The following is a 16,440-nucleotide window of genomic DNA, read 5'->3' as shown; positions in this document are numbered from 1 at the left end:
AATTTCTTTCTTTTGTTGAACATAAAAGAAAATACTTTGAAAAATGTGGGTAACCAAAGAGTTTCTGGTCCCCAATGACTCTGATAGTATTTTTATTTTAAAGTTACTGAGGACTAGCAGCTGTTTAGTTACTCACATAAGTATCTTTTGTGTTCAGAAGAAAAAATAACTTTATGCAGGTTTAGAACAACCTGGGTAAGTTATGACAGAATTGTCATATCTTTAAAGTGACAGACACATCTTTGCTTCTAGGTATATGCCTATATAGTGGGGGAACTATGACATCAGAACCTGGAAGTGTAATTCGCCGTGGGTTCCTTCGAGATTTTCCTATGGGGTTTTATAATGGGGTTTTTCAATTTATGAGTAAAATAAATCCTGTGGTAAACATAACTTGACGATACTTTTACGTTTAGTTCTACAATGTAAACTGCACACACTCACAGCCCAAACATTCTTATCTAGTTACTTATTAAAAACATACGTTTTCAAAAATGAACTTAACTGCTTCACATTTTTAGTTTTGGGTATGGATGTGTGTAATTTACGTTGTAGAACAAAACGTAAAAGTATCGTCAAGTTATGTTTACCACAGGCTTTATTTTACTCATAAATTAAAAAACCCCATAGGAAAATCTCAGAGAAACCCGCAGCGAATTACTCTTCCAGGTTCTGATGTCATAGTTCCCCCACTCTATTGTTTTATTAAAGTTTGGATCGTCTGTTTGTAACAGCACCGACGAGACGAGAGATGTGCGGATCCATTTGCAAGCTTTTATTAATAAACATAGTCAAATTACAGGCAGGGTCAAAACACCAGCAAATGGGTATAGTACGGACAAGACACAAGCGTAATCCTAGGGCATGCGTGGGTCCTCGATCGGTGAACAATATTCAGAGGGCTTGAGAAGAGGGGTAGTCCGATAACCTGAGCAATAATCCAAACGGGGTATACACAGAGTCCGAAACAGTGAGACAAGGGTGAACAGCTGTGACATGACGAGACTCTGGACGATCAACGAAGACATGGCGAGACTCTGGACGATCAGCGGAGACGTGGCGAGACTCTGGACGATCAGCGGAGACGTGATGAGACTCTGAATGGTCAGCGGAGACGTGAAGAGACTCTGGAAGATCTGCTGAGACGTGATGAGTCTCTGGATGGTCAGCGGAGACGTGAAGAGACTCTGGAAGGTCAGCGGAGACGTGAAGAGACTCTGGAAGATCCGCTGAGATGTTCAGCTCAGCTACCAAATCTGACCTCAGAAGACTACAGAGGGTACTCCGGACTGCTGAGCGAATCATTGGTACAACCCTCCCCACTCTTCAAGCACTGTACTCATCCATAGTGAGCAAAAGGGCTGGCAAAATCACTCTGGACCCCTCACATCCAGCACATTGCCTCTTTGAACTGTTACCGTCTGGTCGACGCTACAGAGCTCTGAGCACCAGAACGACCAGACACAGGAACAGTTTCTTCCCTCAGGCAATCCATGTCATGAACACTTGACAATAAAACGCGGAACACACAACTCTATTATGCATTATTTACTCACCACACTGACTTATTTATTTATTTATTTTTCATTTCAAATTTGGACATATCAGACCTGTACACACATAATTGTCTATATTATATATTGTGTTTTTGCTGTTTTGTACATTGCCTATTTGGATATTTGTATATTATTATTTTATTATCTGTGTCCTGTCCTGTTGCTGTCTTTCTGTTGCACTGTGGAGCTTCTGTCACTATAACAAATTCCTTGTATGTGTAAACATACTTGGCCAATAAAGCTCATTCTGATTCTGATTCTGATAGTGATAAAAATGTGATAAAACAGCTGCAGAACAGTCAAAAAAAGACTAACAATAATTAATAATTATAAATAATCAAATTTAAAATAACAATATGGATATGTTCTGCTGGAAGTTTACATACTTGAGCATGGGTTTTTTTTTTGGGGGGGGGGGGGTATATTTGTCGTGAATGGGTGTCCCTTATTTTGCCTTGCTGAAGGTGGCAACCCTACTCCTATATTTACGAATGTTTCATGAATGAGGCCCAATGACACCAGGCTACATGTATAATAAAGCCTAATAAGTGTATTGCTAAATGCACAACAGGCCCAGCAAATAATGCAGGTGAATCTGCAACCTGCCAAGAACTTGTCTAGGTCATATTTAACTTAAAACAATAAATAAATAAATATAAAACACTTGACATTAAAATTTTCAGAACTGTGTTGTGTCAAGCCATTAATTCTGAACAAATTGTAGTTACTTGTTTGAGTGATGCTTTGTTCTCTGTCCATGTTTGGGGAAGCATGCAAGAGGTAAACTGGCAGTGGCCTGGAGTATGTCAGTTGTCATAGAGATCTCCTTGGTAACTACAGATCAACAAGAGCAACTCTGCCACCCCCTCCCCACTTTTTGGAGTTGAACAGGGGTTTGGGGGGATATTCTTGGTGAACAGTGAGATTGAGTGGGCCTCGAATCCCTATGTATACAGAACTGACTTGGCACCAAGCTGAAGCACTCAGACTGATATGCAGAAGTTTTCTTTTGTTGTCAAATAAAAAATATTTATTTTACTAAATATTTTAAAATCTTTTTTTGGTCTCTTTTTCACGTTGATCTGTCTCTCCTTTGTCTTTTAACATATAAATTCACTGCAGAATGTTTCAGCACTGAAACAACGTCTGTGTGTGTGTGTGTGTGTGTAGTCTATGCTTTTGTAACCATGTGTCTCCTCATTAACTTTGCATGACTTAACACTTAGCTAATACTTCACTATGAGCTTCCATAACATGTTATAAAGAGTCAAACAAACATTTTCTTATATGCTGTTCATTGATTTTTCATTGATTGAATTCCACATAAACATTCACCTCGCTGTATCACCCTTTTGTGGTTGTGTTAGGTGCTGTGGGACAGCCAGAATGGGCTGAGTTTTTTCCTGACTGTGGTGGTTCTAGTCAGTCACCCATAAATGTGGACACATCGCAAACACTGTATGATCCAACGCTAATCCCCGTGCAGCCCCTGGGATACAACTATTATGGGAAGAGGACATTCACCCTCTACAATAATGGCCATACAGGTAAATGTGTCTTTTGTTACCCATTCAAATGGCTTCAGACTTAGACAGACACAGACAGAAACTATGAAACTCTGCCATCCAGTGCTTTTCACAATACACATGGTTTCAAGCAGCTTCATATCATATGTTTATGGTTATAATATATTTATGTCTCATAGTTGCAATTGATCAAATTCAAGCTATTTTGCAACTATAAGGTATGAAGATATTAAGATTTAGAAAATAAACATTAGATAAAGTGACCTGAAAAAGTATTTGGATGCTTAAGTCACACTTAAAAATTCACAAATGTCTTTGCATATTGCAATGACATTTTATATGTTTGATTGTGACTAAAGTCTATGTCACTGAGCATAAACTGTGTGACAGCGAAATACTGTTGACTAAATATGACCCTTTTCTTTAGCGTCTTAAACCTCCCTCTTGTTTTTTTCACATAGTGCAGATGACATTGCCACATTGGATGAGCGTGGCTGGATTGCCATGGCATTATAGTGCTGTACAGCTGCACCTGCACTGGGGTAGTGAAATGGGAGTGGCTACAGGAAGTGAACACACCATTAATGGACAGAGCACTGCGGCAGAGGTGTGTGCTTGTGTTGTGGCATGAATAATTCAACGTTTTGAGTCCTTTTTGCAGATTTGTGTGAACAGGGATAATTTTGACAATATTATTGTCTGTATGTGAAACTTTTCGAAAAGCAAATGAAATCACATTTTTGTATAGTACAATCATTATTGTATACACGTACCCTGAGAAGCACTGTTTTAAGGCCTAGAGATGATGTCAGGAGCCTCACAGGGGCTGATTTCAATGTTTCAAATGGAGGCCTAGTGAGATCTTCCAAGACAGGATAGGTCCCAGGAAGGAACAGAAATGGGACAGAAAGGTCTCAACAGTCTCGCGCCACGCATAACATGTAAGACAAGTGAATGCCTCCCCAGAGAAACACTTTCAACTAGAATGTGCTCAGCAGCAATTGCTGTCACTAAAAAAGTTAACGGGGCAATGCTTGCAGAAAAATACTCCTGAGGGAACTCCAGCACTGAACCAACAGTACAGTGGGTCTAATTTTCAAGTCTAGCACCAGAACTCATATAGCTTCTATTTGAGAGCACATAACCTCCTATTGGAGGTAACCCTTGCAATAAAAATGGTTTCCTTCACCCCAGGTGAAAGACTGGAGACAGCCGTACCAGCATTGAGTATGAGTCAAATACTAACCCTATAAACTCTGCAGTAGAACAAGCTTCTGAGGATCCATCCCCAAGCTTATATCTTACAATTGATTGAGAACAGTCTTGACACTGACACACCAAATCCTAGGACTGTGCTAGAGTGAGCCAATTGAAGAGGAAGGTCAGCACATGAATGGTCTTGGTAAGTTTTGCCCCCAAAACAAACCTTAAAAACTTAATTTGTCTCTGTAAAATCTGATTGAAGTAAAGATCCATCAGATCAATGGTCTCTCAGCCTAATCTGCGCCATGACATACTTCTTGGTCAGCATCCTGAAACTGCACTTCTGAAGAGTGTAGTACAATCGACGCAATCCAAGATGGGCATAGACCCCATCCTTTTTTGGCACCCGTAAGTGCCGGCTGTAAAAGCCAGCCTCTTTTTGAGAAGGAGACAGACCTTTTATGGCTATTCTCTTAAAGGGGTCATCGGATGCCTATTTTCCACAAATTGATATGATTCTTTAGGGTCTTAATGAAAAGTCTATAAAATTATTTGGTTAAAATTTCTCAGTGGTAGTTTAAAAAACACCTTCTTTACCCTGTTAAAATCAGCTCTGTTTTCATCAAGCCATTTTTTAGTCCATGTTGCTTTAAATGCTAATGAGCTCTGCTGACCCCGCCCCTCTCTTCCATGGGGTGACGAGCAGTACTGTTTACTTTAGCCTCAAAACTGACTAACTAGCACATTTTATACAAAGATTCATAAAAAATGTTATATTCGCTTCTGTAGAAGCTGGATCACAAATGATTTGCGTGAACATGGACGCATTTAGGCAGATCGGGGATCGGCGCATTCACTTCAAAGCAAAAGTAATGTTAATTCTCTGCGTCTTCAGTGGCTCAGATGTTGGGAGTAAATGATGACTGCTTTATTCATTATTACATCCAACAACAAAGCACTTCAATCGCTTAATCTGAGACATCTTTTCTTCCCCTGCTCCGGAGTTGACACAATGGTGGTCGGACTGTTTACAGCACGCTCAGTTCACTCAGCTCACTCAGGGCGGGTCTAAGGTAAAACGGCCTTGTCAATCAACTATCATGAGAGGATCCTGTACAGAACTACGGCATTCTGACAGGAATCTCAGAACAGTCTGATTTGAGAAAGGGGATTTTAAAATAGCGATTTAAAAAAAAAAACACTGGGTGGATTTTTATCATTACAGGATGGATGTGTACACACACTTCCAACACACATTTATGTTCAAACAACATGAAAGTGAATTTTGCGTCCGATGACCCCTTTAAAGGTAAAATAATTTCCTTAGTCCAAAACGGTAGCTTCTTGAATGCCAAAAATCATATTTTATGGTTTGAAGAACATTCGTGCTGCAAGATGGACAATGAGGCATCAGGTGCTCTGTAGCTGACAACGGTTAGTTGGCCACTTGAGCCTAAATGAGAAGGCATGACCGGTTGTGTTGTGAGGAGAGTGCCTACAGTTTCTACAATTGCGACATGAGATATGAGAGGTATAAAGTTGTTTTGTGCCTCTGCATGAAGCAGACTGCCTTGGTCAGGGCCCTGAAGTAATTGAACAGTAGGGGGAATCTATTCTACAGGAAGAATGATCAAACTTGGCAAAAGAGAACCAGCATGGCACCACTCATTGTGACCATATTGTCATGGATTTGTGACACATGGCACAACTCCTGAACTCTGACCCCACCCCGCCCCGATTCTCTCTATCTGTGCATTCCTAATCACAGATAACTTAATAGAGCATGGGGAATGACGGTACTGACACTTCTTTATGAGACACTGGTGACGCAGTGTCTCAAGGGGCCACAACAGTGCCGTCAGCCAATAAAATGTTGTGTTCGTATTAAGGTTTTAGACAATAAAAACACATCTGAGGGTATTCCCATATAATCAACTATTAACAAAGAATTAAGTGAAAATTGTCTTCTGTAAGATGCCTATAACTCAAAGACACCCTTTCTTTTCTGTCAGCTCCATATTGTCCATTACAATACAGAGATTTATGCTAATATGTCAGAATCTAAGAACCAGGAGAATGGCCTCGCTGTGTTGGCAATCCTAATTGAGGTGAGTCCTTTGCTTTTACTCTAACCATATTAATATCCACATAATATAATTTTTTATAAATTTCTACCTGTATCTCATTCAGTTGTTTGCTTTCGTAGGCAGGCGAGGAGATTAATCAAGGATATGGCAGTATTCTTAACTATCTGGGCCACATCAGATATGCAGGCACGTGTTTGTGTGCATTTTCTTGTACAGTTGTGTTCAAAATAATAGCAGTGTGTCTAAAAAAGCGAGTAAAGCTCAAAATCCTTATAATAACTTTTACTTCAATACACACAAATGCACTGGGAACATTGCACATTCTATTCTGAAGCAAATTTGTTATTACTTTACAGAAAGTGAAGAAAAAGGAATATTAGGCTGTTCAAAAAAATACAAAGTCAAACATTTACTGTATAAACTGAAAAATGCTTGAAGATTTAGCTTTCTTGTGAATGACTGAACTAACATTTAGTTGTATAGCCACAGTTTCTGAGAACTGCTTCACATCTGTGTTGAATGGAGTCTGGCACCTGTGAACAGGTATTCCAGCCCAGGGCGATTGCACTACATGCTATAATTCCTCTGCATTTCTTGGTTTTGCCTCAGAAACAGCAATTTTGAAGTCACCCCACAAGTTTTCTATTGGATTAAGGTCTGGAGATTGGGCCGGCCACTCCATAATGTTAATCTTGTTGGTCTTTAACCAAGATGCTGCTCGCATACTGGTGTGTTTGGGCTTGTTGTCTTGTTGAAACACCCATTTCAAGGGCATTTCCTCTTCAGCATAAGGCAACATAACCTCTTTAAGTATTTTAATGTACTCAAACTGATCCATGTTCCCTGGAATGCGATAAATAGGCCCAACATGTAGTATGAGAAACATCCCCATATCATGATGCTTGCGCCACCATGCTTCTAACCATTAGGCCACGGGGAAGTCGTGGCCTAATGGTTAGAGAGCTGGACTTGTAATCCAAAGGTTGCGGGTTCGAGTCTCCAGCCGGCAGGAATTGTAGGCACCACGACTGAGGTGCCCTTGAGCAAGGCACCGAACCCCCAACTGCTCCCCGGGCGCTGCAGCATAAAATGGCTGCCCACTGCTCCGGGTGTATGTTCACGGTGTGTGTGTGTTCACTGCTAGTGTGTGTGTGTGTGTTCACTGCTGTGTGTGTGCACGTTGGATGGGTTAAATGCAGAGCACGAATTCCGAGTATGGGTCACCATACTTGGCTGAATGTCACTTCACTTCACTGTCTTCACAGTGTACTGTGGCTTGAATTCAGTGTTTGGGGGTCGTCTGACAAACTGTCTGCGGCCCCTAGGCCCAAAAAGAGCAATCTTGCTTCATCAGTCCACAAAATATTGTGCCATTTCTCTTTAGGCCAGTCAATGTGTTCTTTGGCAAATTGTAACTTCTTCATTTTTTCAACAATGGGACTTTGCGGGGGCTTCTTGCCAATAGATTGGCTTCACATAGGCATCTTCTAATTGTTACAGTACTCACAGGTAACTTCAGACTTTCTTTGATCACCCTGGAGCTGATCATTGGCTGAGTCTTTGCCATTTTGGCTATTCTTCGATCCATTCGAATGGTAGTTTTCCATTTTCTTCCACATCTTTCTGGTTTTGGTTGCCATTTTAAAGCATTTGATATCATTTTAGCTGAGCAGCCTATCATTTTCTGCACTTCTTTCTATGTTTTCCCCTCTCTAATCAACGTTTTAATCAAAGTACGCTATTCTTTTGAACAATGTCTGGAACGACCCATTTTACTCAGATTTTCAGAGAGAAATGCACAGTACAACATTTGCTGCCTTCGTCCCTAAAGGTGCCAGAGAATGCATTGATACAATTTTTAACATTTTTCTCTGATATCTACATAGAAGGTATTTGGCTTAGGTATGGGCAAAAATTCTCCAGAAACAGTTTTGCAAGACGATTTACAACCCTAAGATTTCTCCCCAGAATGAAAGTGTGTTATTGGCTTATTTGGAAGGGTCATGAATAATAATGTTGAGCTCTGCTCTGATTGGCTGTTTCACAGTGTGGCTCATTTCAGTAGCTCACAAGAAGGAAACACAGGGAAAATATTTATTTCAATACTTTCTTGCGCAGTTATATCATTGAGTAATTATACTGTAAATAAAATGCGGGCATCAGGTAGCCGCTATTAATATGCGGGGCATTGAAACTGCTTTGGAATGCACGATTGCATTTTACTTTCAGTTTCGAGATTCGTGATCGCATGTACTCTGTTTATACTATGGAGCGGCAGTACTTACCACACATTTTACAAGATCAGATGTTTGTCAGTGGTGCTCAGGATCTGTAAATCATTCGCCATCATCCTCAGGCATATCTCCTCTGTTTATGTGGTAAGTGAAATCTTATGTACTGTAACAGGCTACAACTAGCAAGGAGCTAACCATGTCCCTTTAGTGGCTCGTGTTATTTTATTAGAACATGTAATTTGTTTTCCGTGCCTTTCTGAATACAGACACCAACCCATCCCTGCACATCACATCCCCTGCACAGCCTGGAACATAACATTTATTTCCATGATCTGCCATTTTCGCTGTTGTCCTCGCTCGTATTTCTTCACAATACCTGCAGAACTTCTGATGGTTTGGCTGGTGGCTGGCCTAGAACATGGGCGGGTACATGCAAATGTTGTGGGCGTAACTATTAGTGATTCCGACTGTTACATAACAGTCTGTGTTATGTTCTGATTCGCCTGTTTTTCTGTGGTATTTTTTATTCACAAGATTTACATAAGAAGGAGGAAACAATGGTGTTTGAGGCTAACTGTATGTCATTTCCATGTACAGAACTCTTATTATTCAACTATGCCAAGGTAAAGACAGTTATTTGCCATGTAGAAATATAATTTCTACCATAAACAGTGATTGATCTGGTTAGTGATATTGGACTGCTATTATTTTGAACACAACTGTATGTGTACATGTGTATGATTATCGTGCTTCAACCTTTTGGGATTACTTTGTAAATAAATTTTTTTATATTTGTTTAATTTATTCTAGGCCAGAAGGTGGCTATCCCTGCATTTGATATAGAGTTGCTGCTGCCTGACAACCTCAGCCAATATTTCCGCTACAACGGCTCACTCACCACTCCTCCCTGCTACCAGAGTGTCCTCTGGACTATCTTCAATGAAAGAGTTAAAATCTCTCACTCACAGGTAAAGAGTCTTAGTAAATGCACAAGTGATGCAAACTTCTAATATTCAGTAGTCCGTGGGGAATGAGGAATTTCTGAAATCTCATAAGCTGTTTTCCAAACTCAAAATATTTAAAAATATTTAAATAACATACCGTATTTCAAATAAAAAATCTGTCATGAGCTCTCCAATAAATGTTGTTTCTTATGCTCAAATAATGTATATTCAGTTTGGTCCAACCAATGCATATGTATAGTCATCATGGCAGCTGTAATAACACAATGCATTGCCAGTGCCAATGTGAGTGAACTGTCTTGGTATATTTACAGTCTTGGTTTAGATGTACTGTATAGGTAGGGAGCATGCAATCTCACTGAAATGTATCATATAAAGAACCCTTTATCTTGTGAAATATAGTTTCATGACTTGAACTGTATGTCATTACATGGCTGACACATTCTTCTCTTCTCTTCTCTTCTCTTCTCTTCTCTTCTCTTCTCTTCTCTTCTCTTCTCTTCTCTTCTCTTCTCTTCTCTTCTCTTCAGCTGATGAAATTACAAACAGTGTTGTACACCAGTAAAGAAGAAGAAGCAGAGCCCATGGCTCTCCAGGATAACTACCGCACCACCCAGCCACTCAATCACAGAACTGTCCTGTCCTCTTTCATTCCGGGTAGGAGAGAGCAAAAAAGAATGAAAGAGGGAAGGGGGGAGAGAACAGAGCTGGGGGTGGGGGATTATGTAGCTGTGCTCTTTGTTTATTTGATGGCTGATTAGTTTTTCAAAATCTCTTGTGAACACAGAGTTTATTGTAATCATGTGAGCCTGTGTGAGTGTGTGCAAGTGTGGGGAGAGCAGTACAAAGCTGCTATAAGACTCAGATGATGTAACAGTGCTTGATGAAGTAATTTAGGATTGTTTCAAATGTTTCCAATATAAATAACAGTAATCAGCACACACCCTTTTTTCTCTCTTCCAGGGATAATTTGGAAGCTCAGGTTTATAGGATTTTTTTTATCAGGTTTTACACAGATAAGAGCTGCGTAAAGATTCTTCCAAAATTGGCCTGTTTTCAACCAAAGCAATTACAACATACAATTTTGGAATAACTTAAGGATGAGTAAATGAATATAGAATTGTAATTTGTCAAAATGACAATTCTATATTCATTTCTATATTCATAGTGCTTATGCTGTCTCTAACTTCTCTTTATCTCACCCTGTTCCTCTCTCCAGGCTCAGTTAAAATGTATACTGCAGGTGAGAAACATTTTATTTTATACTCATTATTATATTACCCACTTTATTGTCTAAACATTCAATATTATTATTAGTGCTGTCAAAATTAGCATGTTAATGCAGGCGGGGAGTTTTTTCTGTTTAAAGGGTTAGTTCACCCCAAAATGAAAATTATGTAATTAATCACTTACCTTCATGTCATTCCAAACCCATAAGACCATAAGACACAAATTAAGATATTTTTGATGAAATAAAAAAAATAGACAGCAACGCAACTGAAATGTTCCCAGGTCCAGAAACGTAGTAAATACATCGGTAAAACACAGAGCCGATCCTCCCTATACGCAGAATACACAAGCTGCGTAGGGCCCCCGAAACATCAGGGGGCCCGCTTGCTCTCAAAGATGATTTCATTTTAGTTTTGTTTTTGAATTTGGCCAACGGTTATGAAAACATGAATGATCATTTATTTTAATGCGGTGCGCTGTCGCCCTTTCTACATAAAAATCAGTCAAATCATGTAACTTGAATGTTGTAAAGTCTTTTGCTCGAGACTAAAAAAAGGAGTTGAAAGCATATAGCGAGCCACGGAAGAGACACTGTCTCTCAAGCCCTTTCCGCGAGCGAGATTCAAGACGGAGTGAACACGGACAAATGCGTTTCATTCATTCGTTCATAACCACTTGTAACTGTGCACATCCACCCCCCACCCCCCCGGTCGTCACATGTTTTGCATAGGGCCCCCAGAAGTCTAGGATCGGCTCTGGTAAAACGGTCCATGTGGCATCAGTGGCTCAACTTCAGTTTTGCGATGCTACGAGAATACTTTTTTTGCGCAAACAAAACAAAAATAACAATTTACTCAACCATTCTTCTCCCCCGAGTTACATCGTCCGGCGTTTTAGAGAGTATCACAATGCATACGCACGCATTCGCCTAAGCGTAAACAACGCTTATTACGCAGCTTTCGTTCATGCGTTCGGTTTCCCCCTGAACATAAACAACGCTGATTATGTCAAATACGTTCTTGGGTACTCTCCAAAATGGCGGAAGACGTAACTCGGGGGAGAAGAATGGATGAGTAAATTGTTATTTTTGTTTTCTTTGCACAAAACTGTCGTAGCATCGCAAAACTGAAGTTGAGCCACTGATGTCACATGGACTGTTTTACCGATGTATTTACTACGTTTATGGGAGCATTTCAGTTGCGTTTCTGTCTATGGAGGGTCAGATAGCTCTCCGATTTCATCAAGAGTATCTTAATGTGTGTTCCAAAGATGAACGAAGGTCTTACAGGTTTGGAACAACATGAGGGTGAGTAATTAATGACATAATTTTCATTTTGGGGTCAACTAACCCTTTAACACCACATTCACATGGGCCGTCGACATCAACTCTTGACGGAGGGCGTGTCTGAAGCTTGGTGCTGACGCGACCGTCATAGTGACAACAGCCAATCACATACTTTTCTGGTGTTGCATGAACGGGATTGGCTAGCGTCTGCGCTAGGGTATTTGCATAAGGTGATCCGATTGGCTGATGCCTGCGTTGGCGCTTGAAAAGTTGAAAGGCTAGTTCGAGATGAACTACACTAGCCTGCCACTGGCTGGCGAAAGTAGCCGCTTTTAGTCAGGGCGGAATTAAAAGCGGAGACGTCAAGTCGGACACTTTCTGCTCCCGGTAGTGACACTCGCACAGTGTTTCCATACTCTTATCACAGATAACAGTGAATTAAATGCAATATTTGTCAAATACACAGAAACGTTTTTATGAGCAACAGAAGCACTTTTTATATACTGCTTAACACAGCGCCACATGCGTTTATTTAGACACAGAATGTCTTTATTAACACATCAAACAGGATACTTTTCATGCGACTACTTTGCCTCAGTGCCAGGCGCTAATCAACGAGAGCAGAAAAGGTACAGATGACGAGGAGTTTCAGTAGAACATCACTGAACTGCGGTCAGATGAGATGCTGTCAGGCCATATGTCAGTTAAAACCGTATCTCTCTGTCCTGTCAGCTGTTATACTGTGCTCGTAGCGCATGCTCTTCAATTACATGCACAAATACGGCAGCGTGCTGTAGTCTGTATCGTTTCATATTAAATAACATGATGTCTATGATGTATGTTCATCAAAGAACAAAAGAAAAAAAGAGGAAATCAATAACTTTTGTAGCTTTAAGAATTCATCTATAATTAATTTAGAAATTAGTGTTTGATAACTTTTTTCGATTTCTGTATATTTCCTATTTGCTGAAAGGTACAGGTAAATATGACATTAAGGGGTTTAAGTGAAGGTTGCTTTAAATTGACTTAAATTAGTTGTTATTTTTAAAGTCTAATAAATGTTAAAATTGAAAGCTTTTAATTATGCTGTAATGTTGAATGGCTATAGTCAATGGTTAAATATTAGAAAAAAATGAAAATCTCATAGAGTCATCAGTGATACTACCATTCATTCAGTCATACAAAAAGAAGGCATTAAAGAATTATTATACTGTTTTTTTGTTGTTTCTACATTAATTTGAAGATTGAATGTGAAATTATTGCAATATAAAAGTATATTTAAAAACTTTAATATTAGGTGAGATTAATCACGATTAATTTAAGAAAAACTTTGCAATTAATTAGTAAATATTTTTAATTGACTGACAGCACTAATTATTAAACTGTTGTCTTTATTGTTATCTTTTCAATCAGTTCTCTAAGACGAGATCTTTATGCTTAATTTTTGCTCAATTATTACAGTTCTCTTGAGAAATGTAACATATTTTATCTGTCTAAGGTGAAATCGCAGCTATTGTGATCGGATCGCTGTGTGGATGTATAGGCTTGGCTGTTATCATCTGCTTTATTGTGAAAACTATTCGGTAAGAATGCTAACAATCCAAACATCTCTCATGTGTCTTAAAAATCTGGCTGGAGATATTGTGTAATAGTCTTCACTAGCTTTTGTACATGCACTGTTACACACAATCATGTGTGCAGTTCAAAACTCGCCAAGAATGCTTTATCTGTATATGTGTGTAATTCCTCAAATAATTTCCTGCATTTTAACTTCCTTTTTTTTATTTTTATCTGGTTTTTACACTCACCTAACATGTATGATAACATATACGTATATTCAGATCAACAAGCAGAATGTGGCACATAAAAATAAAGCAGCATTTCATAGACATTATTTTTAATTAAATGAAACAACTCCAAAAAACAAATATATAGCAATGGCAGCCTGATAATTGTTTATCACACAAGAAAGTCCTGTCCAGTTGAGGTCATCTACATTTTCAATAATCAAGATTTAAAATTAAATTCAGTTCACGGTTCAAATTTGAGGGTAAGTCACTAAAAAGCAATAGCACTGTTCCCTTTCAAACGTTCTCTCAAGTTGTGTATGGGGGAAAAATCCTGTTTTACTCTGTACTGAAGCCAGATTTGTTCACGTTTGTGTAGCTGCACAAACCAATGGTGCTTTAGCCTGCCAGAAGGGGCGGAGCCAACCTCTATATAAGTCGGTTTGCAGCACCATTTCATCAGAATATTGTCCTTCAGCGACGAGGATAATGACACTGCAGGAAGAAGCTAAAGACAGAAAAGAAGCTCAGCTCTGCTCGCTGCCACCGTCAAAGTGCCGCTGGCAGAGGAAGACCAGCTTTCCTCTGCAGCCATCTGGCACCTTATAAAAGAGCACATTTTTCTGAGCAAACTTCCAGTGCGCATTGCTGCAAATGTTGCACCGCGTGTGTGGCTGATGGGTGGTGTAGGCCAAGAAGACTGTCCTTCCTGTTCTGCTCTCCCATTTACTTTCTCTTCTAAGAGGAAGAAACAGCTGAGCAGCGGGATCGAGTGGTCCCACATTGGCTTAGTGTCCGTGTGCCCCTCCCTCCCTGTTTTGCCTCTTCGTGCCGGTGTGCTGCACGCAGGAAAATCAATGTCCCTCTTCTGCTGCTTGATTTCCTTTGGTGCCTCCAAGGAAGAGACTGCTGTCGATGAGATTGTTGTTGATGATATCATGTCTTTGACAGCATCTGATGCTGAGGAATGGGGATGTTCCAGGGAAGAGCCCAAAGCACTTCCTGCTTCTCATCCAGCACGGCCGAAACCGGACAGCAAGCTGACTGCGTTCACTCTAATGCGGTGGAGGATCTTGGCTTGGAGTGGTCGGTTCCAGATGAACCCATCCATGGCCTATTGGACGAGTGGTTCCTTCCGGGATGCCGTAAGCAATCTTCTTGCCAATGACCCGCCCCGTTCTTGCCTGTGGTTCACGAGCAACTCACCAAGAAGTGGCGAGCCCCCTATTTTGTCCGAGTTAATCCCTCCACGACAGTGGCGCTCAGTGACAGCACTGAAGAGATGGGCAACAGCAAGCTCCCCCCTCTGGAGGAGACGGTAGCTGCCAACTTGTGTCCTCCATCTGCCCTGGGGTTAAAAGCCCATGCAGCGCAACCTTCCAAGTCCTGCAGGGCCACCTAGCCAACAGGGCATATGCAGCAGCTGGCCAGGCTGGATCCGCTCTGCATGCGATGGCGGTATTACAAGTGTTCCAGGCCAAACCAGCGCCACCAATGGCTTAACCTAACCGAAATCAGGGATGCCGAAAAAATGGCCTTCCTCGATTCCTGGTCTCACTGAAAGGCCTCTTTAGCCCTGCTGTGGACGGGTTTGCGGAGCGATTCCTTCAGGCTCAGAAGATGTTGCAAGCACTGCATCACTTCGTCCCCAAGCACTCTGGTTCGGTGACTGCTAGTAGCCAGAAAGCCCCCGCCACTCAGCCCCAGCAAAAAGCGGAGCCTGGGCATCAGCAGCACCCATGGATGGCTAAACGGTTTCCGTTCCCGAAGTGCCACGGTCCCCACCCTCGAGTAGCGCTGGACCCTGAGCACACGAAGCCGTCCTGATCCTGCAGAGAGGAAGAGGAGGGGGTCAGTTCCCACCTCAGCTGGGACTCCCTCAAAGACAGCTGGCATTCATTCTTCCGTTTGAGCACCTCTGAGAGATGGAGAATTGTTTCCAGCGGGTTACATCCTGCAGACGCATTTGATGGAGTGGCCTATATGTATGTGGTCCTACCTAAGTGCATAGATGTGGCTCTTTTCCCTCTGAGGCAGATGGGACCTTGACGACTGGCTGGTACTGGCCAGATCGTGACCATCGCTCACAGAGTGCTGTCACTCAGCCACTTAGAGTGACTCGGGTTGCAGATCAGCTTTCAGTCAACTGTTACCCAGACAGCGAGCTGTCTTTCTGGGCAAAATTATAGACTCTGCCCAGATGGATTACGTCGGAGCAGTCCCTGACTATTCAGCGACTGGCAGCTTCCCTCGAATTGGGGACTTCAAGTCCTCTCAAGGTTTTTCAGAGGTTTCCAGGCCTCATAGTGGTGGGCTCCTCTGTGATTCCTCTGGGCTTGCTTCATATGCAGCCCCTCCAATATTGGCTCAAAGCCTGAGGCCAGTTTTACATCAGGGTAAACCACCGCTGTGTCAAGTCTGTGGTCCCCTGGACAACTCCTCGCATGTTTAAACCAGGTGTACAGTTGGGACTGACCTCTCTAGGAGGAAGGTGGTCACCACAGACGCCTCCAACTCGGGTTGGGGCACTTTGTTGGAGGGCAATCCGGCATCCTGCTCCTGGTCAGCCC

General features: G+C 41.3%; 1 protein-coding gene across 1 annotated transcript in view; it reads left to right on the top strand.

Annotated features, from left to right (window-relative positions):
- The window catches only part of LOC306877831 (carbonic anhydrase 14-like), a gene marked incomplete at its 5' end in the record, with an annotated part of 56,102 nt that overhangs the window by 4,623 nt on the left and 35,039 nt on the right, over window positions 1–16,440 (top strand). Inside the window, 8 exons of the mRNA XM_079429816.1 lie at window positions 2,924–3,103; window positions 3,544–3,689; window positions 6,298–6,393; window positions 6,492–6,570; window positions 9,417–9,574; window positions 10,099–10,225; window positions 10,788–10,811; window positions 13,582–13,666. Coding sequence (XP_079285942.1) covers window positions 2,924–3,103; window positions 3,544–3,689; window positions 6,298–6,393; window positions 6,492–6,570; window positions 9,417–9,574; window positions 10,099–10,225; window positions 10,788–10,811; window positions 13,582–13,666 — 895 coding nt within the window. The remainder of the gene's footprint in view (window positions 1–2,923; window positions 3,104–3,543; window positions 3,690–6,297; window positions 6,394–6,491; window positions 6,571–9,416; window positions 9,575–10,098; window positions 10,226–10,787; window positions 10,812–13,581; window positions 13,667–16,440) is intronic.

This window comes from Barbus barbus (genome assembly GCF_936440315.1).
Source record: "Barbus barbus genome assembly, chromosome: 12".
NCBI lineage: Eukaryota > Metazoa > Chordata > Actinopteri > Cypriniformes > Cyprinidae > Barbus > Barbus barbus.
The sequence above is the reverse complement of the archived record's forward strand: the minus strand, read 5'-3'. Positions and strand labels throughout refer to the sequence as shown.